This window comes from Oncorhynchus kisutch, linkage group LG7 (genome assembly GCF_002021735.2).
Source record: "Oncorhynchus kisutch isolate 150728-3 linkage group LG7, Okis_V2, whole genome shotgun sequence".
NCBI classification, from domain to species: Eukaryota; Metazoa; Chordata; class Actinopteri; order Salmoniformes; family Salmonidae; genus Oncorhynchus; species Oncorhynchus kisutch.
Window position 1 is genome coordinate 26,741,018 of NC_034180.2, and position 27,136 is coordinate 26,768,153.

At 43.3% G+C, this 27,136-nt stretch overlaps 1 protein-coding gene across 2 annotated transcripts in view; it reads right to left on the reverse strand.

Annotated features, from left to right (window-relative positions):
- Window positions 1-27,136, reverse strand: part of LOC109893687 (protein Daple) — an 82,897-nt gene that overhangs the window by 32,394 nt on the left and 23,367 nt on the right. For both annotated transcript variants that reach the window (XR_004210597.1, XM_031828768.1), the window contains exons 4-12: window positions 16,130-16,199; window positions 9,453-9,511; window positions 6,660-6,743; window positions 6,012-6,152; window positions 5,671-5,867; window positions 5,370-5,451; window positions 4,844-5,002; window positions 1,733-1,879; window positions 192-336 (exon numbers count right to left, since the gene is read on the reverse strand). Coding sequence is in view for 1 of the 2 variants with exons in the window: in XM_031828768.1 (XP_031684628.1) it covers window positions 192-336; window positions 1,733-1,879; window positions 4,844-5,002; window positions 5,370-5,451; window positions 5,671-5,867; window positions 6,012-6,152; window positions 6,660-6,743; window positions 9,453-9,511; window positions 16,130-16,199 (1,084 nt within the window). In the remaining variant the exon portion in view is untranslated. The remainder of the gene's footprint in view (window positions 1-191; window positions 337-1,732; window positions 1,880-4,843; window positions 5,003-5,369; window positions 5,452-5,670; window positions 5,868-6,011; window positions 6,153-6,659; window positions 6,744-9,452; window positions 9,512-16,129; window positions 16,200-27,136) is intronic.

Below are 27,136 nucleotides of genomic sequence, written 5' to 3' on the forward strand. Positions count from 1 at the left end.
TTAACAGACCCTACAGTGACTACATGCGTGCAGACATGTTACGTATGGGTGGCCCCGGAAAACAAACCTATGAACTGAACAGTACAGGCCCACTACTCAAAGTGATGTGTAGGTTTTTCCCCAGCGACATGTTTAGTGTGTGTGTGAGAGAGTGAGAGAGAGAGAGAATATGCATGTGTGTGCGCCTTTACTGTCGCTGTTGTCATTGTTCTTAGCAAGCTGCTCCAGCTCCCAGCCAAGGTGGGTAGACTCGTTCATGCTCTGTTTCTGAGAGATCTCCAGCAGCATGTTCTCCTCTATCAACTCCTCCAGGCGCTTCTTATCTGTGACCCGGTCCTGAGAGGGACAGCAGGGTGAGTCAGACACACACCAACATATACACAGTTAACAGTGCATTCGGAAAGTATTCAGACCCCTTGATTTTTTTCCCACATTTTCTTACGTTACAGCCTTATTCTAAAACGGATTCAATTAATCAATCTCCCCCATAATAACAAAGCTAAAACAGGTTTAGAAATTGTATCACATTTATTTGCTATGAGACTCAAAATGTAGCTCATGTGCATCCTGTTTCCATTGATCATCCTTGAGATGTTTCCACAACTTGATTATAGTCCACCTGTGGTAAATTCAATTGATTGACATGATTTGGAAAGGCACACACTTGTCTATATAAGGTTCCACAGTTGACATTGCATGTAAGAGCTAAAACCAAGCAATGAGGTCAAAGGAATGTCTGTAGAGCTCCGAGGCACAGATCTGGAGTAGGGTACCAAAAAATGTCTGCAGCATTGAATGTCCCCAAGAACATATTGGCCTCCATCATTCTTAAATGGAAGAAGTTTGGAACCACCAAGACTATTCCTAGAGCTGGCCGTCTAGCCAAACGGAGCAATTGTGGGAGAAGGGCCTTGGTCAGGGAGGTGACCAACAACCATATGGTCACTCAGAGAGCTCCAGAGTTCCTCTGTGGAGATAGAAGAACCTTCCAGAAGGACAACAGTCTCTACAGCACTCCACCAATCAGGCCTTTATTGTAGAGTGGCCAGACGAAAGCGTATCCTCAATAAAATGCACATGACAGCCCGCTTGGAGTTTGCCAAAAGGCACCTAAAGGACACTTCAGCCAATGAGAAACAAGATTCTCTGGTCTGATGAAACCAAGACTGATATCTTTGGCCTGAATGCCAAGCGTCATATCTGGAGGAAACCTGATGCTTGATGAGATCTCTGGAGCAGGTTTTCAAGACCTCAGACAAGGGGCGAAGGTTCACCTTCCAACAGGACAATGACCTTAAGCACACAGCCAAGACAATGCAGGAGAGGCTTGGGACAAGTCTCTGAATATCCTCGAGTGGCCCAGCCAGAGCCTGGACTTGAACTGGAGAGACCTGAAAACAGCTGTGCAACGACACTTCCCATCCAACCTGACAGAGCTTGAGAGGATCTGCAGAGAAAAATGGGAGAAACTCCAAATATATTTGCAGAAATGTCTAAAAACCTGTTTTTGCTTTGTCATTATTGGGCATTGTGTGTAGATTGAGGGAATAAAAAAATAAATAGAAAAAGGCTAACATAAAATGTGGAAAAAGTTAAGGGGTCTGAATACTTTCTGGATGCACTGTATACACAAACACTGCATTGACATAACATACACTGACATACACTGACATATAGCACACACAGATGGACAGGCAAACAGAGATGGACCAATCCCTACTGCATTTCTTACCATCTCCATGTCGTGGAGTTTGGAGCGCAGCTGCAGGTTCTCCTTCTCCAACTCATGTAGTTTGTCACAGCGCCCCCTGGCTGCCCCCAGCTGCTCTTCCAGCATGGCTTTGGTATCAATCAGAGTCACGTTGTCCTCTCTCAGCTCCTGGAAATACACACACAGAAGAAACACAGACAAACTGTCAGATGGAAACAAAGTAGGGTTAACCCCATTTAGTCAACTGGTCGATTGTTTGGTCGATAGGCTGTTGGTTGACCAAGATTTTTTTTGTTTAATATCTACATTTTTAAGTGTTTTTTCCCTTAATGGCACACGAAACCTGTCTGATTCACGGCCATCTCAGTGGACTAATCCATTGAGGTCGCGGAGATGCCACGGTCCAAGAAAAAGGGGTGTGTGGCTAAGATGCAAAAGGCACTTACAGTATCTCTCCAGAATGTGCTCTCTCCTGCGAATTCATGGTTTCATAACTTAATTGTGTGAATTGTTTGCCCTTTGATTGTTAGTGTCTATCAATTCCCCATTACTTATATCAGCATGGACATGTTTGCAATGCTCACAACACCTGTTAGAAACAAGTTTTGGTTTATTTCATTCCATTTACGAGTTTTGCCAATTTATTAAATCGCCTCGTTTGGAGCCCTCCTGTCAACGTTGAGTAAGTACGCACACCTGATTACACATAGAATTAGGCATATAAAGCATTTTTTCTTCACCTAAAACAGCTAGTAAACAAAGTATTTTTATTATCCAATGAGAATGAGTTCTTCAAACTATTTGAAACATTTTCCAGCTCTCTCCCTATCGATAACCACTCAGCATGAATGGGAAAGATGTAATGCTCAGATCCAGTGAAAACATAAAAACACCCAATTACTTCTTATTCCTTGCACAAATAGCCTACAGCTGTCTGTCCTGAGCTCACTTGCGCAGGAAACTGAGGGCCCAGAATATTTGATACAATGTTGGATGTTTGCTAGCGTGAGCGTCGGGCCGGACACAGTCGATAGTTGATACAAGTTCATTGCAGACAGGCCATGATAGTCAATGTGATTTATATACATTTTTATCTGAATATTTTCTACCTGCTTTTAGATTTGTATAATTTTAGTATAATTCAGATTAAACACATGACAATGATTGAGACTATTATAAATAAAATGAAACCGTTACACAAAAATGTGCATACGAAAAATCGGTAGAAATGGTAAGAGTAAATTGGTACTCCAAATTGAAAAGGTTGCCGACCGCTAACGTACCCTATTACCAGTAACATTATTGATAAAAACATCCTAAAGATTGATTCTATACTTCGTTTGACATGTTTCTACGAACTGTAATATGACTTTGTCTGAACTTTCGCCTAGCCTTGCCCGCGCCTCGTGAGTTTGGATTGTGTACGCGAACAAAAAGGAGGTATTTAGACATGAATTATGGACTTTATCGAACAAAACAAACATTTATTGTGGAACTGGGATTCCTGGGAGTGCATTCTGATGAAGATCATCAGTGAATATTTATAATGCTATTTCTTACTTCTGTTGACTCCACAACATCGCGGATATCTGTATGCTTGTTTTGTTGTTGTCTGAGCGCTGTACTCAGATTATTGCATGGTGTGCAATAGTTATTTTGAAATCTGACAACGGTTGCATTAAGGAGAAGTGGATCTAAAATTCCATGCATAACAGTTGTATCTTTTATCAATGTTTATTATGAGTATCTGTGTAAATTGATGTGGCTCTCTGCAAAAATCACAGGATGTTTTGGAACTACTGAACATAACACGCCAATGTAAACTGAGATTTTTGGATATAAATATGAACTTTATCGAACGAAACATACATGTATTGTGTAACATGAAGCCCTTTGAGTGTCATCTGATGAAGATCAAAGGTTAGTGATTCATTTTATCTCCATTTCTGCTTTTTGTGCCTGTGTTTTTCTGTGACAAGGTACTGACCTAAATCATTTGGTGTGCTTTCATCGTAAAGCCTTTTTGAAATCGGACACTGTGGCTGGATTTACAACAAGTGTATCTTTAAAATGGTGTAAAATACTTTGTGTTTGAGGAATTTTAATTATGGAATTTCTGTCGATTTTAATTTGGCGCCCTGCAATTTCACTGGCTGTTGTTGAGGTGGGACGCTACCGTCCCACATATCCCAGAGAGGTTAATGGCAGAATTTGCAAAGGCCAGCAGCAGTGGGAGGAAGAGAGTCGGGAACAGTTTTTTTTTCTTCTTCCAGTTAGGCCATCTTTATCTCTGGCTCCCTCAAGTCATGTGTGTGTCTTAATGATTTAACCAAACAGCATGCTTAAAGCATCAGACAAGTTCAGTAGATATAGTTGATTTTATTAAAAACACATATATATATCTATATATGTCTATATATGGAAAATACATGTTTACAATTTTTTACCAATTGATTGGTTGATGGAGATTTTAGGGACAGCCCTAAAACAGAAGGACATATACAGCGTGTTGAAGGGGATTGGCCTGAGACGCTGTGCAGGTTTTCTAATCATGATCACATAATGAGTAGTTATTTGGGAATCAAGGTGATTTGTAATTCCGTTCAGTAGGACTGCAATGTAGCGAATATATCCATAGATTTTTTAATCTCAGTAAGGAGACAGTGAAATATAAATGAGGCATAGATGGAGACAATAGGAAATATAGTGATTCAAAGGCCTGCCACTAACAGCTGTGGAGCTCCCTTCCTGGACAAACTCAATTCTGCTGATCAGGAGGTGCCATTGTTCCCCTGTGACAGAGACAGCAGGGGTTCTAGTCAATGAAGTAGAACTGATTTGACCCAGAGACATGAAAGACGTGCTGCTAAGGATTATGGGTCTTAATATGCACAACCAATATTAATTCTTCTTGACAGATGAGATAGGCTATACATGCGGATGTGTGTTGATAATGAGAAAAATGCTGTCCCTACCTCACTTTCAAACAAAGGTGCGTGAACAGTGGAGCAAACAAAGGTATTTTCCTTTTACATGTGTTGTTAATGTACAGTATTGTATTTTATTCTAGCTTTCATGAAATTGATGTTGGCGAGTTTAAATCAATTCAATTCAATGCTCAGTGTCTCTCACCTCGACTCGTGTCTTGTAGAAGTGGACGTCGTGTAGCCTCTCCTTGCAGCGTGACAGCTCTGTGTCCAGTCTGTCCACCTTGGCTGCCTTCTCCCTCAGAGCATCCACCTCATCCCTGTAGGCACGTACCGACCGTGCCTCCGCCAGCACCTGCATGTTCTGCACAGGGCATAAAAGCACACTATGGATCTGGTCTGGAGGTTATAATTGCAGAAATTGTATACTGCCTCTGTTTGGTTGTTGCAAAGTAAAGGCACATGAATTATACAACAAACTAGATGGACTGGAGGTTACGGCAAAATAACAGATCTTTCCATTTCAGAATTTCCTAGTCTCATATGAATATCCAAAAATTGTAATGGCTTTGAGAATGTGACATCAGCTAAAATGTTCACTACTGTGAAACTTCTGAAGATGGAATTTCAAAACTTTTCTAACATGTCATTTGTGGTCCAGATTTGGAGGAAACTGAGAAATAGGGAGAGAAAAGGGGGGGGGGGGGGTCTAAATGAAAGGAAATCCACACCTCTTGCTTGAGTTTCTGCATCTCCAGGTCCAGCCTCTCCACCTCATGTTTGGTATCCATCAGATGCTCAGTCTTCTCCTCCCTGGGAGAGGGACAGTACACATTAGGTTGGCAAATACATTTATTCAGACATATATACATTTTTGTAATCATGTTAAGTGTAGTTTATTTAGAGTCAATATATTTTCTGAGGGCTTGCAGTGTTTCTGAAGTTAACATCTTAGGGAATATTTGTCTTAATAAAATGTACTAAATGCTAAAATGTTACCCCGACTCTAACCTCTCCCCTATTCTGACTCACAGTTCCTGCCGTGAGCGTCTCAGTTTGGCTTTAGTGTCGGCCAGCTCCACAGCCAGGTGCTGGCGGTCCTCTTTGGACAGCAGTGAGACGGGTCCGTCCAGGCCCAACACATTCCTCTCAGGACAGGGGTAACCCATGTGATTGGAGGGCTGCTGGGACTGGAGGTAGTCCTTCTCCTGGGTCAGCTCCACGATCACCTGGAGGATGGTGGAGAAGAATTCTGTCAGTCTATTGACTGTGTATAGAAAGGGCACAAATCAAGTCTGAATGACAGTACATTTATTGTGGGAAATACAGTTGATTTGGACGCGTTTCAGACTTGTCCTGTCTTAGATACCAACCTCTGCACATTCATCTCGTTCATCTATGAGTTTGCGGAGGTGCAGGGCCATGTTACGGGACAGGGGGTTGAGCTCCTCAGGGGGCATGTCTGGCAGCTCCAGCCACTGCATGTCCAACACATTCTCCTGGTTATGAGTCACCTGAAGGGGTAGACAGACAATATAACAATGTCAACAGGAATGCCATAAGTTCTACATTGAAACCCAATACATGTGTAGTAACAGTGCCCCCTCCCTTGTATTTCTGTGTCTGTGAAGCAAAAAATAACAATATTGTCAAAAGAAATATATTACTGTAGGCCTGGGAATAAGACTTTAATGTGTCTATGTGAAGATGCAAAGTACATGTGATAAAATATTCTCAATAAACAAATTGACAGGCACGCATGAACATGATCGCCTAAATGTCAATGGAAATGCCATACTGTTAAAGTGTAGGCCTAGGAGTAAAACCTGAATATGTCTTTACATCATTAGATTTATTTGACAGGGACCGTGCACATCAATCAAGGTTTCTGTAAATGTGCCAGATTTAGCCAGATGCGTACCTGAAGATAACATGAGAAAAAAAATTCACTACAAAAAAAGGAAGGGCTGATGCGCATGAACATGTGTGCCTGCTTTGACGTGAACACCTGCACTACTCACCTCCTGAATGTGGGAGACGATGGCTGCCTGCTTCTCGATGTCGAGCAGTTTGATTTTCTCAATGATCTCTTCTTTCCTCTCACACTGCAGAAGAAGTAACAATGGCAGGCATTTCTATTAGATACCTATAGGTCGCGACTATAAACTAAATCAGGTTTTCACATTCTCTATTGAACACAAAGGACTGGGTGTTTGAATGGTCATAAATATGAATAAGCCATTTGAAAAGAATGTTCTAAATCTTATAGAAATACAGTTAAGGGTAATGTGGAGGACTTGAGGAAGCACAGACTTGAGTAATTACCATTCAAAGGGGAGAAAACAATTAAGAGGTATAGATGATGCATCAACTTTGAAAATGTATTACATCTATTTTTTTTGTTAGGTATCGGAAAAATAACTGAGGAAAAGTCAACAACTATTCAACACTTCATCTCTATCCTGCTTTTTCCCCAGGAACAAGAAAAACCAGGGCAGTGTAACAAAGAGAGAAAAAAAGAGGGGGAGAGGCCAGGTGATTGGAGGGAATGAAAACAATAGTGTACAGAGCTGAAGCTAGAGAGATAGAGCCAAGGGAATGGAACAGTACAGCCTCTGGTATAGGTACAGGTGGGTGGGCCCTGCACTATTTAACCCTTTATCTCTATGAGCCTCTTACATGCTCTGTTATACTGATGCTACATTGGACATGTTGACTTTAATTTCTCTTTTGATCTCAAAACTTTTGAGGGCCATTTTGAATTGATTTCTAAAATGCTGATAAGATAACAGGCCATTGCTGTTGCACTAATGTTATCCGTTTCAGTTAATACAGGGATGCGTTCTAACATGTAAAGTTATGCCAATGCAGCTTTACTTCCTGGTGTGATCAGGTGCAAGGTGGGGCGCCAGGTAGACTAGCAGTTAGAGCGCTGGGCCAACCGAAATGTAGCTGGTTCAAATACCTGAGTCAACAACGTGAAAAGAAATAGGCACTTAATCCTAATTTGCCTGATGGAGCACCATACTACTATGGCTGACCCTGTAAAACAGCACATTTCACATCTGGTATATGTGACAAAACGTATACATTTATACACATTCAGTAGCAGTCAAAAGTTTGGACACCTGCTCATTCCAGGGTTTCTTTATTTTTACTATTTTCTACATTGTATAATAATAGTGAAGACATCAAAACTATGAAATAACACATGGAATCATGTAGTAACCAACAACAAAAAAAGTGTTCAGCAAATCAAAATGTATTTGAAATTTGAAATTCTTCAAAGTAGCCACCCTTTGCACACTCTTGGCATTCTCTCAACCAGCTGCATGGGGTAGTTACCTGGAATGCATTTCAAATAACAGCTGTGCAGTGTTAAAAGTTAAATTGTGGATTTTCTTTCTTAATGCGTTTGAGACAATGAGTTGTGTTGTGACAAGATAGCTCTATCTTCCTACACTACTACCTCTATTTGGTAAAAGACCAAGTCCATATTATGGAAGGAACAGCACAAAAAAAAGCAAAGAGAAACAACAGTCGATCATTACTTTAAGACATTAAGGTCAGTCAATCTGGAACATTTCAAGAACTTTGACAGTTTCTTCAAGTGCATTTGCAAAAATCATCAAGCGCTATTATTAAACTGGCTCTCATGAGGAACACCAAAGGAAAGAAAGACCAAGAGTTACCTCTGCTGCAGAGGATAAGTTCATTAGAGTTACCAGCCTCATAAATTGTAACCCAAATAAATGCATCAGAGTTCAAGTAACAGACACAATTCAACATCAACTGTTCAGATGAGACTGTGATTCAGGCCTTCATGGTCGAATTGCTGCAAAGAAAACACTAAAAAGGACACCAATAAGAAGACTTGCTTGGGTCAAGAAACACGAGCCAAGAAACACATTAGACCGGTGGAAATATGTCCTTTGGTCTGAAGCATGGAGGAAGTGGTGTGATGGTTCTTTGCTGTTGACACTGATTTATTTAGAATTCAAGGCACACTTAACCAGCTTGGCTACCACAGCATTCTGCAGATATACGCCATCCCATCTGGTTTGCGCTTAGTGGGACAATCATTTATTTTTCAACAGAACAATCACCCAAAACACATCTCCAGGTTATGTAAGGGCAATTTGACCAAAAAGGAGAGTGATGAGTGCTGCATCAGATGACCTGGCCACAAACCCCCGACCTCAACCCAAATTAGATGGTTTGTGATGAGTTAGACCACAGAGTGAAGGAAAATCAGCCAACAAGTGCTCAGCATATGTGATAATTCCTTCAAGACCATTAGAAAAGCATTCCTCATGAAGCTGGTTGAGAGAATACCAAGAGTGTGCAAAGCGGTCATCGTGGCAAAGGGTGGCTACTTTGAAAAATCTCAAATATATTTAGATTTGTTGAACACATTTTTTGGTTACAACAATGATTCCATATGTGTAGTTTTGATGTCTTCACTATTATTCTACAATGTAGAAAATAGTAAAAATAAAGAAAAACCCTTGAATGAGTAGTTGTGTCCAAACTTTTGACTGGTACTGAACACACACAATATGTATAAAGTTAGCCAAAGCCGATAGTTTACAGTCTAATAAAAGGATATGACTGACTGCTTCTACACCGACTCAGTCTTCAAATGGGAATCTAATTCTAAAGAAGGCCTACCGGATTGGGTCAATTAAAAATAGTTTGTTAATGTTTTGTAATTTTAACTTTATTCATTCAGATTATCATTGAGATCAAATCAATTTTGCAAGAAAGAAAATCTGTTTAAAATCTGTTTAATATGTTAGAAAAGGCTATGTTACCTGTACAGCACAGCCTAGGATCAACAGCAGCAGTCTCTTCACCTCCTCCATGCCCTTGCCTGTTGAAGATGAAAGATGAAGATATAACCGATTAACTTCTTCGAGATAGGGGGCGCTCTTTAAATTTTTGGATTAAAAACGTTCCCGTTTTAAACAAGATATTTTGTCACGAAAAGATGCTCGACTATGCATGTAATTGACAGCTTTGGAAAGAAAAAACTGACGTTTCCAAAACTGCAAAGATATTATCTGTGAGTGCCCCAGAACTAATGCTACAGGCGAAACCAAGATTACATTTCATACAGGAAATGGTCCAGAGTTTGAATGCCCTGTGTTCCAATGTCTCCTTATCAAATCAAAATCAAATCAAATCAAATTGTATTTGTCACATACACATGGTTAGCAGATGTTAATGCGAGTGTAGCGAAATGCTTGTGCTTCTAGTTCCGACAATGCAGTAATAACGAACAAGTAATCTAACTAACAATTCCAAAAAAACGACTGTCTTATACACAGTGTAAGGGGATATAGAATATGTACATAAGGATATATGAATGAGTGATGGTACAGAGCAGCATAGGCAAGATACAGTAGATGATATCGAGTACAGTATAACATGAGATGAGTATGTAAACAAAGTGGCATAGTTAAAGTGGCTATTGATACATGTATTACATAAGGATGCAGTCGATGATATAGAGTACAGTATATACGTATGCATATGAGATGAATAATGTAGGGTAAGTAACATCATATAAGGTAGCATTGTTTAAAGTGGCTAGTGATATATTTACATCATTTCCCATCAATTCCCATTATTAAAGTGGCTGGAGTTGAGTCAGTGTCATTGTCAGTGTGTTGGCAGCAGCCACTCAATGTTAGTGGTGGCTGTTTAACAGTCTGATGGCCTTGAGATAGAGACTGAAAAACAGCTTCTCGGTCCCAGCTTTGATGCACCTGTACTGACCTCGCCTTCTGGATGACAGCGGGGTGAACAGGCAGTGGCTCGGGTGGTTGATGTCCTTGATAATCTTTATGGCCTTCCTGTAGCATCGGGTGGTGTAGGTGTCCTGGAGGGCAGGTAGTTTGCCCCCGGTGATGCGTTGTGCAGACCTCACTACCCTCTGGAAAGCCTTACGGTTGAGGGCGGTGCAGTTGCCATACCAGGCAGTGATACAGCCCGCCAGGATGCTCTCGATTGTGCATCTGTAGAAGTTTGTGAGTGCTTTTGGTGACAAGCCGAATTTCTTCAGCCTCCTGAGGTTGAAGAGGCGCTGCTGCGCCTTCTTCACGATGCTGTCTGTGTGAGTGGCCAATTCAGTTTGTCTGTGATGTGTATGCCGAGGAACTTAAAACTTGCTACCCTCTCCACTACTGTTCCATCGATGTGGATAGGGGGGGGTTCCCTCTGCTGTTTCCTGAAGTCCACAATCATCTCCTTAGTTTTGTTGACGTTGAGTGTGAGGTTATTTTCCTGACACCACACTCCGAGGGCCCTCACCTCCTCCCTGTAGGCCGTCTCGTCGTTGTTGGTAATCAAGCCTACCACTGTTGTGTCGTCCGCAAACTTGATTGCGTTGGAGGCGTGCGTGGCCAAGCAGTCGTGGGTGAACAGGGAGTACAGGAGAGGGCTCAGAACGCACCCTTGTGGGGCCCCAGTGTTGAGGATCAGCGGGGAGGAGATGTTGTTGCCTACCCTCACCACCTGGGGGCGGCCCGTCAGGAAGTCCAGTACCCAGTTGCACAGGGCGGGGTCGAGACCCAGGGTCTCGAGCTTGATGACGAGCTTGGAGGGTACTATGGCGTTGAATGCCGAGCTGTAGTCGATGAACAGCATTCTCACATAGGTATTCCTCTTGTCCAGATGGGTTAGGGCAGTGTGCAGTGTGGTTGAGATTGCATCGTCTGTGGACCTATTTGGGCGGTAAGCAAATTGGAGTGGGTCTAGGGTGTCAGGTAGGGTGGAGGTGATATGGTCCTTGACTAGTCTCTCAAAGCACTTCATGATGACAGATGTGAGTGCTACGGGGCAGTAGTCGTTTAGCTCAGTTACCTTAGCTTTCTTGGGAACAGGAACAATGGTGGCCCTCTTGAAGCATGTGGGAACAGCAGACTGGTATAGGGATTGATTGATTATGTCCGTAAACACACCGGCCAGCTGGTCTGCGCATGCTCTGAGGGCGCGGCTGGGGATGCCGTCTGGGCCTGCAGCCTTGCGAGGGTTAACACGTTTAAATGTCTTACTCACCTCGGCTGCAGTGACGGAGAGACCGCATGTTTTCGTTGCAGGCCGTGTCAGTGGCACTGTATTGTCCTCAAAGCGGGCAAAAAAGTTATTTAGTCTGCCTGGGAGCAAGACATCCTGGTCCGTGACTGGGCTGGATTTCTTCCTGTAGTCCGTGATTGACTGTAGACCCTGCCACATGCCTCTTGTGTCTGAGCCGTTGAATTGAGATTCTACTTTGTCTCTGTACTGGCGCTTAGCTTGTTTGATAGCCTTGCGGAGGGAATAGCTGCACTGTTTGTATTCGGTCATGTTACCAGACACCTTGCCCTGATTAAAAGCAGTGGTTCGCGCTTTCAGTTTCACACGAATGCTGCCATCAATCCACGGTTTCTGGTTAGGGAATGTTTTAATCGTTGCTATGGGAACGACATCTTCAACACACGTTCTAATGAACTCGCACACCGAATCAGCGTATTCGTCAATGTTGTTATCTGACGCAATACGAAACATCTCCCAGTCCACGTGATGGAAGCAGTCTTGGAGTGTGGAGTCAGCTTGGTCGGACCAGCGTTGGACAGACCTCAGCGTGGGAGCCTCTTGTTTTAGTTTCTGTCTGTAGGCAGGGATCAACAAAATGGAGTCGTGGTCAGCTTTTCCGAAAGGGGGGCGGGGCAGGGCCTTATATGCGTCGCGGAAGTTAGAGTAACAATGATGACAATGCTGAATGCTAAGGTTAAATGCTATGCTAGGCTATCAATACTCTTACACAAATGCTTGTTTAGCTATGGTTCAAAAGTATATTTTGAAAATCTGAGAAAACAGTGTTGTTAACAAAAGGCTAAGCTTGAGAGCTAATATATTTATTTCATTTCATTTGCGATTTTCATGAATAGTTAACGTTGCGTTATGGTAATGGGCTTGAGGCTATAAATAGGATCCCGGATACGGGATTGCTCGTCGCAACAGGTTTTAAAACACCCTTCCTTATGGCCAATTGATTTTGAGCTCAGATTCGATTTTGGTTTAAATCCCACAACTCTGCAGGGCAGTCACTATTTGACACAGCCATAAAATATCATTTTAAATCTAACCCTTTCCCTAACCTTAGTGGCACCCCAGACTAATTTATCTAATTTAACACTACGATGGAGCCGGAGGAGATGGCTGGCATTTTACGATCCCCTCATCAAATGCTATTGTGTGCGTTTTTTCACGTTATTTGTAACTTATTTTGTACAATATCGTATGACCTAAAATAGCTTCTAGATAACAAGACAGCGATTACTCACCCCGTACTGGAGGAATACTTTTTCTTTAACGAGTCGGACGGAAAGGATTTTTTATTTAAAAAAATAAAACTCTAGACCACCTTTACTCCACACACAGAGACTCATGCAAAGCTCTCCCTCGCCCTCCATTTGGCAAATCTGACCACAATTATATCCTCCCGATTCCTGCTTACAAGCAAAAACTAAAGCAAGAAGCACCATCGACTCAGTCAATAAGAAAGTGGTCAGATGAAGCAGATGCTAAGCTACAGAACTGTTTTGCTAGCACAGACTGGAAAATGTTCCGGGATTCTTCTGATGGCATTGAGAAGTACACCACATCAGTCACTGACTTCATCAATAAGTGCAAAGATGTCACCGTACGTACAATCCCCAACCAGATGGATTACCAGGACGTGTGCTCCGAGCATGCGCTGACCAACTGGCAAATGTCTTCACTGACATTTTCAACCTGTCCCTGATGGAGTCTGTAATACCAACATGTTTCTTGTGCGACCAAGGCCTACAAACCTGACTCAGTTACACCAGCTCTGTCAGGAGGAATGGGCCAAAATTCACCCAACTTCTTGTGGGAAGCTTGTGGAAGGCTACCCAAAACATTTGACCCAAGTTAAACAATTTAAAGGCAATCCTACCAAATACTAATTGAGTGTATGTCAACTTCTGACCCACTGGGAATGTGATGAAAGAAATAAAAGCTGAAATACATCACTCCACTATTATTCTGATATTTCACATTCTTAAAATAAAGTAGTGATCCTATCTGACCTAAGACAGGGATTTTTTACAAGGATTAAATGTCAGCATTTTGAAAAACTGAGTTTAAATATATTTGGCTAAGGTGTATGTAAACTTCCGACTTCAACTGTATTTTTCAAACCATAGGTTTATATACTTTGACGTGAAGCGGTCAAATTTGCACTGTCTTCAATATTTAATCCTACAAAATGTCCATTAACTCAGTGTTGTGGCCTCGATGCCATATTGTTTCTGGGCTAAAAGTACATTTGGCCACCTCTGTGCTCAGAGTTTCGTTTGAAGTCTTTTCTGTTTACGAGAAACGGCCATGTCCATTTGGTGAGGTAATGTCCATTTGCCATATACAGCCAGCTGGTGGAATTTTCCAGAAGGGCAGAATTATTATTTTTTATTACAATTTGATATTGCTGAAACCAATTGTCCAGGAAACTTATTTTCTTTTTTACTTCCCGGAACACCGGGCCCAGGGGGACGACCTGAGGCCTTCAGCCTATTTTAATAACACTCGCAGACGTCCAGTAAGGGACCGTCCATTTGCGATATGAAGGTCCTCATCAATCATAAGGGAAATGACACAAGCGTCATCCCAATAAATGTCAACCTGCCAGGCAGGCAGAAAATCCCAAGTGACAGTTTTGTGGACCTCTCCCATCCCCCCAGTTCTTATACCAGTGGGCTGGAAGATCTCTCCCATCCCTGATGGTTAGGAGCCATCAGTTAGTGGGTCAATCATTAAAATCTGCCACAGCTCAGGATTAGGTTTGGGTGTTTTTGTGGATGTAGCAAGCCCTTCCTTTTTAAAAGACTCATAGGATTGTAAAAAAACTATTTACCATGTCGTTTTGTGCAGGGTTTGTCTGGGATCAGCTGTGTGTGTGTGTGTGTGTGTGTGTGTGTCCCCTTGGGCCTGGAAGGGACTTCAAAAAAGCTTGATCAACACTCTGGGGAAAGGGCAACACTGTTGCCATGGAGACCCTGTCTGCGACCCAGCTCTGCCCTTATTCCATTGAGACCAACTAAAAAGACAAAAGAGGTACACAGGGCAGGCAGTGGTGTAACCCTGAGAGGAGCTTTTCACTGTTTCTAATCTACACTTAACATAGCTTTTCCGTGACTTCCTGAGGCCATTCCATACAAAGATAGTCCACATCAATCCACACAATAATATTAACACATACCACATTAACCAATATTGAGATTCAGTTCACATACCAAGGCTGGCTTACAGCTAGCCTCCCAACAACTCCACCACTCAATGTTAGATCACTATTGTCCTTGATTGCTAAACACGTTTTCATACAGAACCAATCAAGAGGCCTAGATCTAGATAACTTTGCTCCCGGCAGGAAAATAAATAAAAAAACAAGCCACATGGGTCCTGATAAGTTATTTGTGTGTCTGACAGACAGTTGCAGGAACCAACATGCAAAACAAGCGTGCGAGCGGCATGGTAGTGGCCCAACCCATGAAAGGCCTAGCCACCGGGAGGAGAAGGAACAACAATGTCTGGCGGTGAAGCTGAACACTTCAAACATTACGTCATTATCCTGAAGATACTCTACTCTCACGCCAGCCGTTACAAAAGCCATAGAAATAACTGGTCTGGTGTTCCTTTTAGTCATTCATGCATACAGTAGCGCACTGCAAGTACATGCATGAACTACATAGAGTATGTGTGTGAACTACATACAGTATGTGTTAACTAGCTTTATGGAGTCATCTAGCGAGGTAGAGTTTCAAAAAAGTCATACGGGACAGAGACGGCATGAACCACACTAGCTAGATTTAAACTCTCATGACAGTAGTGTACACAATATACGGTTCTGGGTTCAGAGATTAAAATTAGATGAGGAAACAAAAACTCTTCCTTCTCATAAAAGATTAGTTGGTCCCATCAAGGCTCAATATACCATAGTAGCCTTAGGTGAACTATCCCCAGCTATACCTGTATCTTGCAGACAGCAGGCCTCTATCTGACCTTTCCACACCACTATATAAGGTCTGACTGTCTCCATAGCCACATCAGGTCTATCCTGGCGAGGTTGTCGACACCAGCCCGGAGAGCCCACACACTCAGCACTCTCCATGGCCTGATTAGCCTCCTACAGATAGAAGGGCTCCAACGGACTTTTCCTGCCTTTCCCACTTCCTGACTGACCCCAGTAAAAGGCCACAACATGTGCATCCTTTCCACCCCAACACGCCCTCATACAGTACAGTATCTGGACCGAGATTACAAGGGAATACTTAAAGGCATTTGTAAGCACTTATTGTGAGTGTGAACAAGAGATGGGGACCCCTACCTTAAATATTGCACTAGCCAGCTGGCTAACTGGATTTAGAGGCATAGCTACCTGAGGATTGTTGTGAGTTTGAGAACAAGAGAATGAGCACCACAGTACCTGAGAGGGGGTCCTTCGCGATGGTCAGCACATTAGGCAGGGTCATCAGGATGAGCTGCTGGAGACTGTCCTGAAAACAGAGGAGAACATACCAGATTAAGTAAGAGCAGGACCAGAGGAAGGAAAACATTGCAGCAGAAGTCCTGTATTGACTTGTAACGCAGTGCAGGGGTTAACTAGGCTAACTAATAAAGCCAGACTCCAGCTAGAACAGAACAGGAAGCTTCCACCGGCATGAATTTGAAGGGTGAAGTCGCTAACAGAGCTTGAACAGGGAACCACAGCAAGGTGGGAAAGGGAAACGTATTAAACACAGACAGGAAATATTGATGGAAAGAAGGACCATTTTCAGTTTGTAGAGAACACGTTTGGGGAGGAGGGGAGTTCATACAGTAACCAATGCAGTAACAATCTCCTAGTGAGAAAGAATATGGGCAGGGTTGTAATAACACACAAAAATAAATAAAAAAATTAATAAAAGAGAACGGTACATGTCGGGAATCAGGAAGGAACACAATCGTATACATACATGTGCTTGCATATACGTACTGTTTGTTCTTTCGTTTGTCACACTCACATGGATAACAAATGAAATGCTCAATGTCGGTCTGTGTGAGAATGGACCAGAAGAACAATGGACACCTTGGTAACAAGCTATAACACATCACACAGACACAGTAAACCAGACCCAACACGTCCAAATGACCTTAGCTCCTCGTTCAAACACACACCTACATAGAAAACATTACACCCACACAACTTGACACTGGTAGGTCACCTGTAATGGTTATAGCTGTAAACCCCAGGCACGTGCTTCAAAACAACTCATTGTAGTAAAATTAACAACTTGACTCTTGTTGGAGAATTTAACTGAAGTCTGCTTGAATTAAACAGTCTTCAGGTAATACTGCAGGATATGTAAAAATGGAAAACTGAAAGATTAGGGTCAGGTTAGCCTCATTGTGAGAGAGAGTGTGAGAGAAAAAGAGTGAGAGCGATAGCAAGAGAGCATTGGCACAGAAGTTACTATGACATCTTTACTCCTTTTCCTTCCCATAGAGGTTTCACTGAACTCTGGAGGCATTAGATTAGACCGGCCTGGGGGAGAATCAAAGGGCCTGCCACCACTACAAGGGAGGGGCCTTCTGTATAGAGGGGCTGGATGGTGGTGGTGTGGGGTAATGACCACTTTCACTCTCCCTCCCTTATATTGCAGCAGACCCTTGGCAAAGGCCCCAGCCTAGCTACAGCTCTATTGTCAGGTAAAAACCGTTGGGCATTCTATTTGTTACCCATGTCATCCTGAGAAACCTCGAACACAACAAACCCCCCCCCCCACCTCTGTTTCAAATGCACTGAACTAGAAAGTCAGAGCACAAGATCGGTTAAGAAACAGCAGAACAGAGCAGAGTCTAACTGCCTGCTGGGCTCCTCATCTTACACTAGCAGCAGCTCAGTGAAAATGTCACCAGGTGTTGCTTGTCCTTAGTTCCCTTGGTAGTCCATAAATTCCATGGCGCAAATACATAACATAGATCCAGACATGAAACAATTGTTCTATTCCTTGATCAGCCAGATTTTTACATTATTTTAAAATTAAGTTATGCTCGGCATGGCTTTGAGTTGCTGTGGTAGTTTGTTCCACTCAACCTTGCCAGTATATAAAAAAGGTGATCTTACCAGATACTCTACAGATAGCCAGACTAGCTGTTTAAAATGCTCGACCTTCGATGAGTACGAGGGAGTTAAGTACAGTTTCCACCAGCTTGTTTTGGCTGGTCTGTAGCTTATTTTTTAGCCGTTTAGGGATACTGGTGAACCATGATGTTCAGTATCACTGATTATGCGTGCACTAGCGCACTTGCCAGAGTCTTTAGGATGTCACCATCAAGATATTTTGAGGTTCGAGATAGAAATGCCAGTGTCACCAGTCAAGTACCCATTCAATTCACACCCAAGGTAGCTGACCAAGGCTTTTTGTGTAACCCACTGAGTTGCCCACGCGGACACTAAAACCAGGGGACCTTCAAGCTTTTCTCTGGATTCTGTTTTTTCCAATATGCAGAGAAAGGTTTTCTGAAAGTAATTTACTGATATTGGATAACTCTGCACTAAGGATATTTTCCACTGAGGCTTTGTTCTTATGGGATACCAGTAGAGCAGAGTAATCTGCATACAAAATCAATTACGAGAGCAGGCTGATTTCATATCGTTAACGTGTGTATCTTCATGCTCCTTGACCTTAGTCCTGCATTCGACACCAATATTCTTTTGGGGGGGATTGGAAACCACATTTGATTTACGCAGACAAGTTCAGATCTGATCTGTCAGAAATATATCAGTTAGTCTCTGTGGATGATTCGGTGTTCCTCAAGGTTCCCTTCTAAGACCACTACTGTTCTCCATCTTACCACTTGGTAATGTCATTCAGAAACACGTCAACATTCACTGCTATGCAGATGACACACAAGCAGTGCATTTCGATCAAACATGGTGAAGCCCCAAAATTGCCTACCCTGTGTTCCAGACATAAGGAAGTGGATGGCAGCAAATGTTTAAAAGTAAAACTCAAACAAAAGTGACGCTAGTTCTAGGTCCCGAGAAACAAAGACCTGCTGTCAGACCTGACAATGAATCGCAATGGTTGTACAGTCATCTCTAATAAAACTGAAGGACTTGGGCATTACTCTGGACCCTGATCTCCCTTTTGACAAACAAAACATATTTAAATCTTTAACATTTCAAAAATCTAACTTATTTTTTTTAAAGCTAATCCATTATTTTGTGACATCAAGATTAGATAACTGCCTACCCAGACAAGGCACTCAAACTTCAGCTAGTGCTCAATATGGCTGCTATCATATTACTCCAGTGCTAGCCACTACACTGGCTTCCTGTTAACAAGGCTAGGGCTGATTAAGGTTTTACTGCTAAAGTATATATTATGGACTTGCTCCTACCCATCTCACCAATTTGGTTCTGCAGTACATAGCTACACGTACGTTACGGTCACAGGACACAGGCCTCGTTATTGTTCCTAGAATTTCTAAGCAAACAGCTGGAGGCAGGGATTTTGACTAGAGGTACATTTTTATGGAATGGTCTGCCGATCCACGTGAGAGACGCAGACTCAGTCTCAACCTTTAAGTCTTTACTGAAGACATCTCTTCAATAGGTCCTATGTTTGAGTGTAGTCTGGCCCAGGGGTGTGAAGGTGAATGGCAAGGCACTGGAGTGACGAACCACCTTTGCCGTCTCTGCCTGGCCAGCTCCCCTCTCCCTACTGGGATTCTCTGCCTCTGACCCTATTACGGGGGCTCAGACATTGGCCTGCCTTTCCTGTCCTCAGGCTCATGTAGTGGGGGAGATCTACGTGGGCTATACTCAGCCTCATCTCAGGGTAGTAAGTTAGTGGTCTGTTGATATCCCTTTAGTGGTGTGGAGAAAGTGATTTGGCAAAGTGGTTGCGTTTTTATCTTGCCTGGTTGGCCCTGTCCGGGGCTAACATTGGACAGGGCCACAGTGTTCCCCGATCTCAGTCTCCAGTATCTATGCTGCAATAGTCTATATGCCAGGGGGCTAGAATCAGTCTGTCATATCTGGTGCAATTCTCATGTCTTGTCTGTCCTGTGTAATCTTAGGTACTCTCCCATCTCTCACTTTCCCTCTCCCCCCTGCCAGAGGATCTGAGTCCTAGGACCATGCCTCAGAACATGGCCTGATGACTCCTGGCTGTTCCTGTCCCCAGTCCATCTGGTTGTGCTGCTGATCCAGTTTCTGCTGTTTTGCCTGCAGCTATGGAACCCTGAACTGTTCACCGATCGTGCTACCTTGTCATGCTGCGGATCCAGTTTCCGCGGTTTTGCCTGCAGCTATGGAACCCTAACCTGTTCATCAGTCGTGCTACTTTCTCATGCTGCTGATCCAGTTTCTGATGTTTTGCCTGCGGCTATGGAACATTAACCTGTTCACAGGTTGTGCCATCTTGTCCAGGACCTGCTGTTCTGACCCCCTCACTTGCACTCTCTCTCTCTCTCTTGCGCCTCCCCTAATAAAGTATGTTAAAAACAATAGATGCGTCAGTGGAGTGGGACTTTCTGAAACCGGACCAAGACAAAGAATATTAGTCTTGCTCTATTCATAAATGACTTTTTCCAGAACTTTAGACAGCACACTCAAAATAGACACATCTATAGTTGCCCTTGTTGGTGTTTCTGCCCTTCTTGTGGATAGGGATCACTCTAGCATGTTTCGTAACTGTGGGAACTCTACCTTGCTCAATAAAGATGTTGATTAAATAAGACTTTACTACCTCTTATTAACAGATGCTTGGGTTTGGGGGCAACATTAGTAAATAAGCATGGTGCATCTGGACTGGAGCCTCTTATGGCCATAAAAACACAAGACTGTCTGACAAGAGGGCCCCATATGGCTGTTATTCTGTTACACCTCATCAATATTCAAACACAGGCTTACGTTCTATCCGTCACACACCCTCAGGCCTTTTTTAGAAAACCTCTTAATTGAATGGCTACTTAAAATAGATCAATTTAGGGAAGCAACACCATTAAACAATGTCCCATTACAAGATTAGTATAATATGACTAGCACTGGGGCTTTGAAGAGGTGTTACAGGCTCAAGCCATCATGTTTCAGCAGGCAGGTGATCCGAGAGGAACCTGAGGGAGAACGGCAGCTCTGAGACCGGCTGCCTACCGGTTTACCCTCTGGAGGATGGGCCAGTGAGAACACTAACAGTAGCTGCAGGTGTTGGCTATGATGCATAGCTAAATAGAGTTCCCTAGCTATCTCTGTCTACGACCCAAATGGCACCATATTCCCTTTATAGTGCACTACTTTAGACGAGGCTCTGGTCAAATGTAGCACACTATAAAGAGGGTCATTTAGAAAGCATATTCTCTTTGCCTGGTCAACTCCTGCTGTCAGCTAGTCCAAATCATCTCAATCAGCATAAGAGAAACCAAACCAGTGTAAATTAAACATGACAACAGCCAGGCAGATGGTGCCTTCAAGGCTCTAACTAAACCTTATTGGAGATATTTGCCTTTTTTTTCCAGTACTGGGTCATAATCATTAGGCACAAATAAAAAGTGTATAATTAAAATGACAAATAGGGAGAGAGGGACTACCTGGACTTATATTTTCAGGTTTACCGTTTAAAAAGGTGATGGAGATGCTATGGTAGGCCCAACTGAACACAAAGCTGGTTTATCAGCCATGTTAGTGGAAAACAGGCTGGGACACTAACAAAAAGGTCTGGTTTACATTATTGATAAGTGCAGATCGATTTCAGCCTGCGGGAACAGGTGAGGTCATGTTCAGGTACTGGAGTCAAATCTCTCCTCTCCTACCCTCTCTCCATTACCCACCCAACAATGATAACTCCTTCAGTACAATAACGAAAATAGTTTTTGGCTGACCTCATCCCTTCGTGTGCGCAAGTGTGTATTGTGCAATAGGTAGACGTGTCCCTTGACAACAGCCCTCTCTCCTCCACTGTAAAATCTACCTTTGTTTAAACAGGGAAGTGGGGAGGAGAAAGAAAAGGACTTCATGACCATCTACAGCTCAGTAACATTATGGAACCATCATTGGGAGGAATGGCTTTGAAGATGTGTTGGGAGGGTCAAAGAAAGATCAACGGCAAGAAATGTTGGGTAAAAAAAATTAAAAATATATATTAAAATAAAAATCAATGCCTGGGCCCCATTTCCTGTTCCTCTGTTGCTATGCAGAACAACGCAGAGCTCTGCAATCTAGGATATCCATTGGCCACGTGTTTTTGTTTGTTTTTCTGGACCTTTGGCTTGGTGCTTCTACACTTGCATTGCTTGCTGTTTAGGGTTTTAGGCTGGGTTTCTGTACAGCACTTTGAGATATCAGCTGATGTAAGAAGGGCTTTATACATAAATGAGATGGTTAATTGGAGACCGATTAGCCTGTTCACATAAAGCTGATGAAGGAGCTGTAAACCAAGTTTCAAATTCTACATGTACGTCATTAGGAGTGAGACGAGTCAGCAAGTGAAAGCAAGCACAAGTGAAAGGTTGAGACAAAAGCAGAGAGGAGAGCTTCAGCCTCCTCTCCTCCTCCCCAACCAACCAAGATCAAGGAGACAGCAGAGGCAGGCTAGGTAGCTCCGCACCAGTGCTGGGCTCAACACAGTAACGTCAGTCAGACAATGTTCCCCCAGGCCACGCTCTCTCCTAATCACAAAGACTCTCCCCCTCAGCACAGACAGCCCATGAGAACAGCAGGACTACTGCATCCATCCACTTTGCCAGGGCTGCTTCAAAGCACCACATACAGTTGAAGTTGGAAGTTTACATACACCTTAGCCAAATACATTTTAACTCAGTTTCACAATTCCTGACATTAAAATCCTAGTAAACATTCCCTGTCTTAGGATCACCACTATTTTAAGAATGTGAAATGTCAGAATAATAGTCGAGTGATTTATTTCAGCTTTTATTTCTTTCATCACATTCCCAGTGGGTCAGAAGTTTACATACACTCAATTAGTATTTGGTAGTATTGCCTTTAAATAGTTTAACTTGGGCCAAATGTTTAGGGTAGCCTTCCACAAGAAGTTGGGTGAATTTTGGCCCATTCCTCCTGACAGAGCTGGTGTAACTGAGTCAGGTTTGTAGGCCTCCTTGCTCGCACACGATTTTTCAGTTCTGCCAGCACATTTTCTATAGGATTGAGGTCAGGGCTTTGTGATGGCCACTCCAATCCCTTGACTTTGTTGTCCTTCAGCCATTTTACCACAACGTTGGTAGTATGCTTGGGGGCATTGTCCATTTGGAAGAACAATTTACGAACAAGCTTTAGCTTCCTGGCAGATGTCTTGAGATGTTGCTTCAATATATCCACATCATTTTCCTACCCCATGACACCATCTATTTTAGGAAGTACACCAGTCCCTCCTGCAGCAAAGCACCCCCACAACATGATGCTGCCACCCCCGTGCTTCATGGTTGGGATGGTGTTCTTCGGCTTGCAAGCCTCCCCATTTTACTTCAAAATATAACGATGGTCACTATGGCCAAACAGTTCTATTTTTGTTTTAATCAGACAACATTTCTCCAAAAAGTATGATCTTTGTCCCCATGTGCAGTTGCAAACCGTAGGCTGGCTTCTATTCTATTCCAATGTACTGTATTTTAGTTGTACACCGTAAACAATGGGCTGTATAGACAGAGCTCCATGACCAGGTTACTATAAGAGGAAGGGACCACACCCAAAACAGTTTTCCTGAGGAGAAGACGACACCATAGTCTATAAACAGTGCTGCTGCTGCGTTAGGGAAGCCCTACAGTAAGTATGAAGCTCTTGTACTATGGTGAGGCCGCACAAGCACATTATAAACTCAGCAAAAAAATAAACATCCTCTAACTGTCAACTGCATTTATTTTCAGCAAACTTAACATGTGTAAATATTTGTATGAACATAAGATTCAGACAAACTGAACAAATTCCACACTCCCCTGAACATTAGGGGGGAGGTCAAAAGTAACAGTCAGTATCTGGCCCTAGCCCTCACCCTCCGATCCAAAAGGTCCCAGACGTGCTCAATGGGATTGAGATCCGGCCTCGTCGCTGGCCATGGCAGAAAACACGCACAGAACGAGCAGTATGGCTGGTGGCATTGCCATGCTGGAAGGTCATGTCAGGATGAGCCTGCAGGAAGGGTACCACATGAGGGAGGAGGTCTTCCCTGTAACGCACAGCGTTGAGATTGCCTGCAATGACAATAAGCTCAGTCCGATGATGCTGTGACACACCACCCCAGACCATGACAGCCCATCTCCAAATCGATCTCGCTCCAGTGTACAGGCCTCCGTGTAACGCTCGTTTCTTTGATGATAAACGCGACTGACCATCACCCCTGGTGAGACAAAACCGCGACTCGTCAGTGAAGAGCACTTTTTGCCAGTCCTGTCTGGTCCAGCAAAAGGTGGGTTTGTGAACATTGTTGCCGGTGATGTCTGGTGAGGATCTGCCTTACAACAGGCCTACAAGCCCTCAGTCCAGCCTCTCTCAGCCTATTGCGGACAATCTGAGCACTGATGGAGGGATTGTGCATTCCTGGGCTAACTCGGGCAGTTGTTGTTGCCTTCCTGTACCTGTCCCACAGGTGATGTTCGGATGTACAGATCCTGTGCATGTATTACATGTGGTCTGCCACAGCGAGGATGATCAGCTGTCCGTCCTGTCTCGCTGTCTTAAGCGTCTCACAGTACGGACATTGCAATTTATTGCCCAGGCCACATCTGCAGTCCTCATGCCTCCTTGCAGCATGCCTAAGGCACATTCACGCAGATGAGCATGGACCCTGGGCATCTTTCTTTTGGCATTTTTCCAGTCAGTTGAAAGGCCTCTTTAGTGTCCTAAGTTTTCATAACTGTGACCTTAATTGCCTACCGGCTAATCTGTTAGTGTCTTAATGACCGTTCCACAGGTGCATGTTCATTAATTGTTTAGGGTTCATTGAAAAGGCATGGGAAACCGTATTTAAACACTTTACAGTGAAGATCTGTGAAGTTTTGGATTTTTACAAATTATCTTTGATACAGGGTCCTGAAAAGGGGACGTTTCTTTTAGGTGTATGCTAGCAGCTAACTGGTAATGTTGTGCACCAGAACTCTGCAATAGCCTAGGGACACAATCAACTAGCCGGAGACCCTCGAGGGTGTCACAACTAGGAACAGTCTGGCAGTGTGACAAAACACCCTGCACCCAACTGCTGCCACCTGGCACCATACCTACCTAAACAAACAGTAAAATAACTGAAGATATTACCAGGCGGCACCGGAAACAGATTAAGACCTGCCTCCGTCACAGGGTACACACGGGCTATCTTGGTTAGTTGTCACATTACAGTGAATATATATATATAAAAAAAATTTACAAGGTCCAGGTCCTTCAATATCATTCAGATGTACTTTTAAAGGATGTGTAAGTGTATAAAAAAGGTGCAGTAATGTGTATACCATTTCCATACCAAATAAAGAATGTTATGTCAATCTTTTTTTCCATCTCAAATTTGGTTGAGTGGATGTGCAGTAAAAATCCCAGAGTGGATCAATAGCCATTGTTGAATATTACAGCCTGGTGAGTGAGAATTATCATGTACCAGCAACCCATTTAAAAAGTACACACCCTATGCCCCCCTTGGTCTGACCACTGACCCAGGCTATGATCAATAACACAGCTAAGCACACTCCCGTGTGTGTGTGTGTGTGTGTGTGTACGCACACATGAGAGAGAAACAACTTGTCAATTAAATTCCCACAATGTACGCAGCCCATCTCCCTTGCTAATTGACCCACTGCACCATATTCCCTGTGGGGAAGACGTCAGTGCTGTGAGGAAGGCTGTCTGTAAGCACTCATATCTATACATTTTAACATTGTCATTCTGTGAATGCTTCTGAAATAATACAGAAAGCTTCTCTCTGCACTGATGATTGCATCAGCCGAGCTTCAGTGGCTGCAATCAGAGCTTCAGAATTCTAATCACAGGGTGGTGAATTATTTCTCACCTGGGCGTCTAGTCTACAGTTAAGTCACTAACCACAGAGAATCACATACACTTTGTAAAACCATACAGGCGGAGAGATGGGAAATAACTGTCCGTGCAGATACAAATATACTGTACAGAAAACAGACGACAGAGTGATTCGTTGAAAAGATAAAGGGGCTAAAATAAGAAGGAACAGAGCTGGTATAGAACTTATTCAACACTGGATGAAAGAAACACTCAAACTTGACAGAGTGAGTAAATAGGGTACCTAGTCTTCCCAGCCTCCCAGACACATGACAGCAACAAACACTAGGCTGACTGGGAGGTTCACCGCTGTTCACATTTCAAAGACTTTTCTCTGTAACAAATGAATGAGAAATCATTCATAAACATACAAATATTATTTTGGGCTGTCTGCCATATTTCATAGCCCAGACTGCATTAAGGCTTCTTGCCAAAAGACCTGTGACAAGGACACCCCAGTTGAAAAGAAAGACACAAAGAATAATACTGAAGCAATGTCCGAGACCCCACACATGATAAATCCCACTGTGTGCGTCTCTCTCTCAGAGCCAATACACCCACCTACTAACTCCTCATTCAGTGTGAATGCAACAGCAGGCTAGAAAGAGGCATTTCTGCCACCATGATAACCCTGCCCCCCACTCCTGCTCTCCTTTATTGACCGAGTACAATGACACCTCCCCTGAACTCCCCTACCCCCTCCCCCAGCATCCATTGAGGGGACGCAGTCTTGTGGAACCCTCCCCAGCTGTTCCATTCTCCTCTGCTGAGTGTGCTGTGAAGGTCTGAGGGCCAGAGCTGGTTGACATGATCCTGTCCCTATGAGTGGAGAGTGTAGAGGTCTGGATGTCGGTGTGATAAGGCATGGGTTGACTGGGATGGGATGACTTGATGACCAAGTCCCTATGGGGTACAAGCAGGGCTGGAGCTGATGCTAGTCTAGTGCCTTTACAGAGTACAGTACACTCGTCTCTACAGCCTAGGGCAACCTGGCTGCTGGCAACCAGTCAGTGCCTGCATCGTTGCTTCTATAGCCCAGTGGCAGCAGACCCCTGAAGCTATGAACAGAGGAAGCCAAGTCACCCATCCATGGGGTGTATGACCCTGATTTTGTTGCTCTAATGTTTGGGCCCAGTGCCACAGAGGACAGGTTGGCAGCAAATGTTGTGTTAAAGTAAAACAGATGACTGTTTGTTAACTGTATTTTGATAGGCATGGCAGAAATGGCCCATATGGCAATTAAATGCAGACAGACATTGCCCACATGCTTTTCAGCCGAAACAGTTCGTGCATATATTATGACGTCATTTTGTGACATTTTGGACTTTGGTAAGGGTTCTCTCAGCTCTTCGGGCAAACAACATTTTTTCTTAAGGCAAGCCGAAATCAGTAGCCAAAGTTCACACCCCTTCATCGGTGATTGGTCAGCAGTAT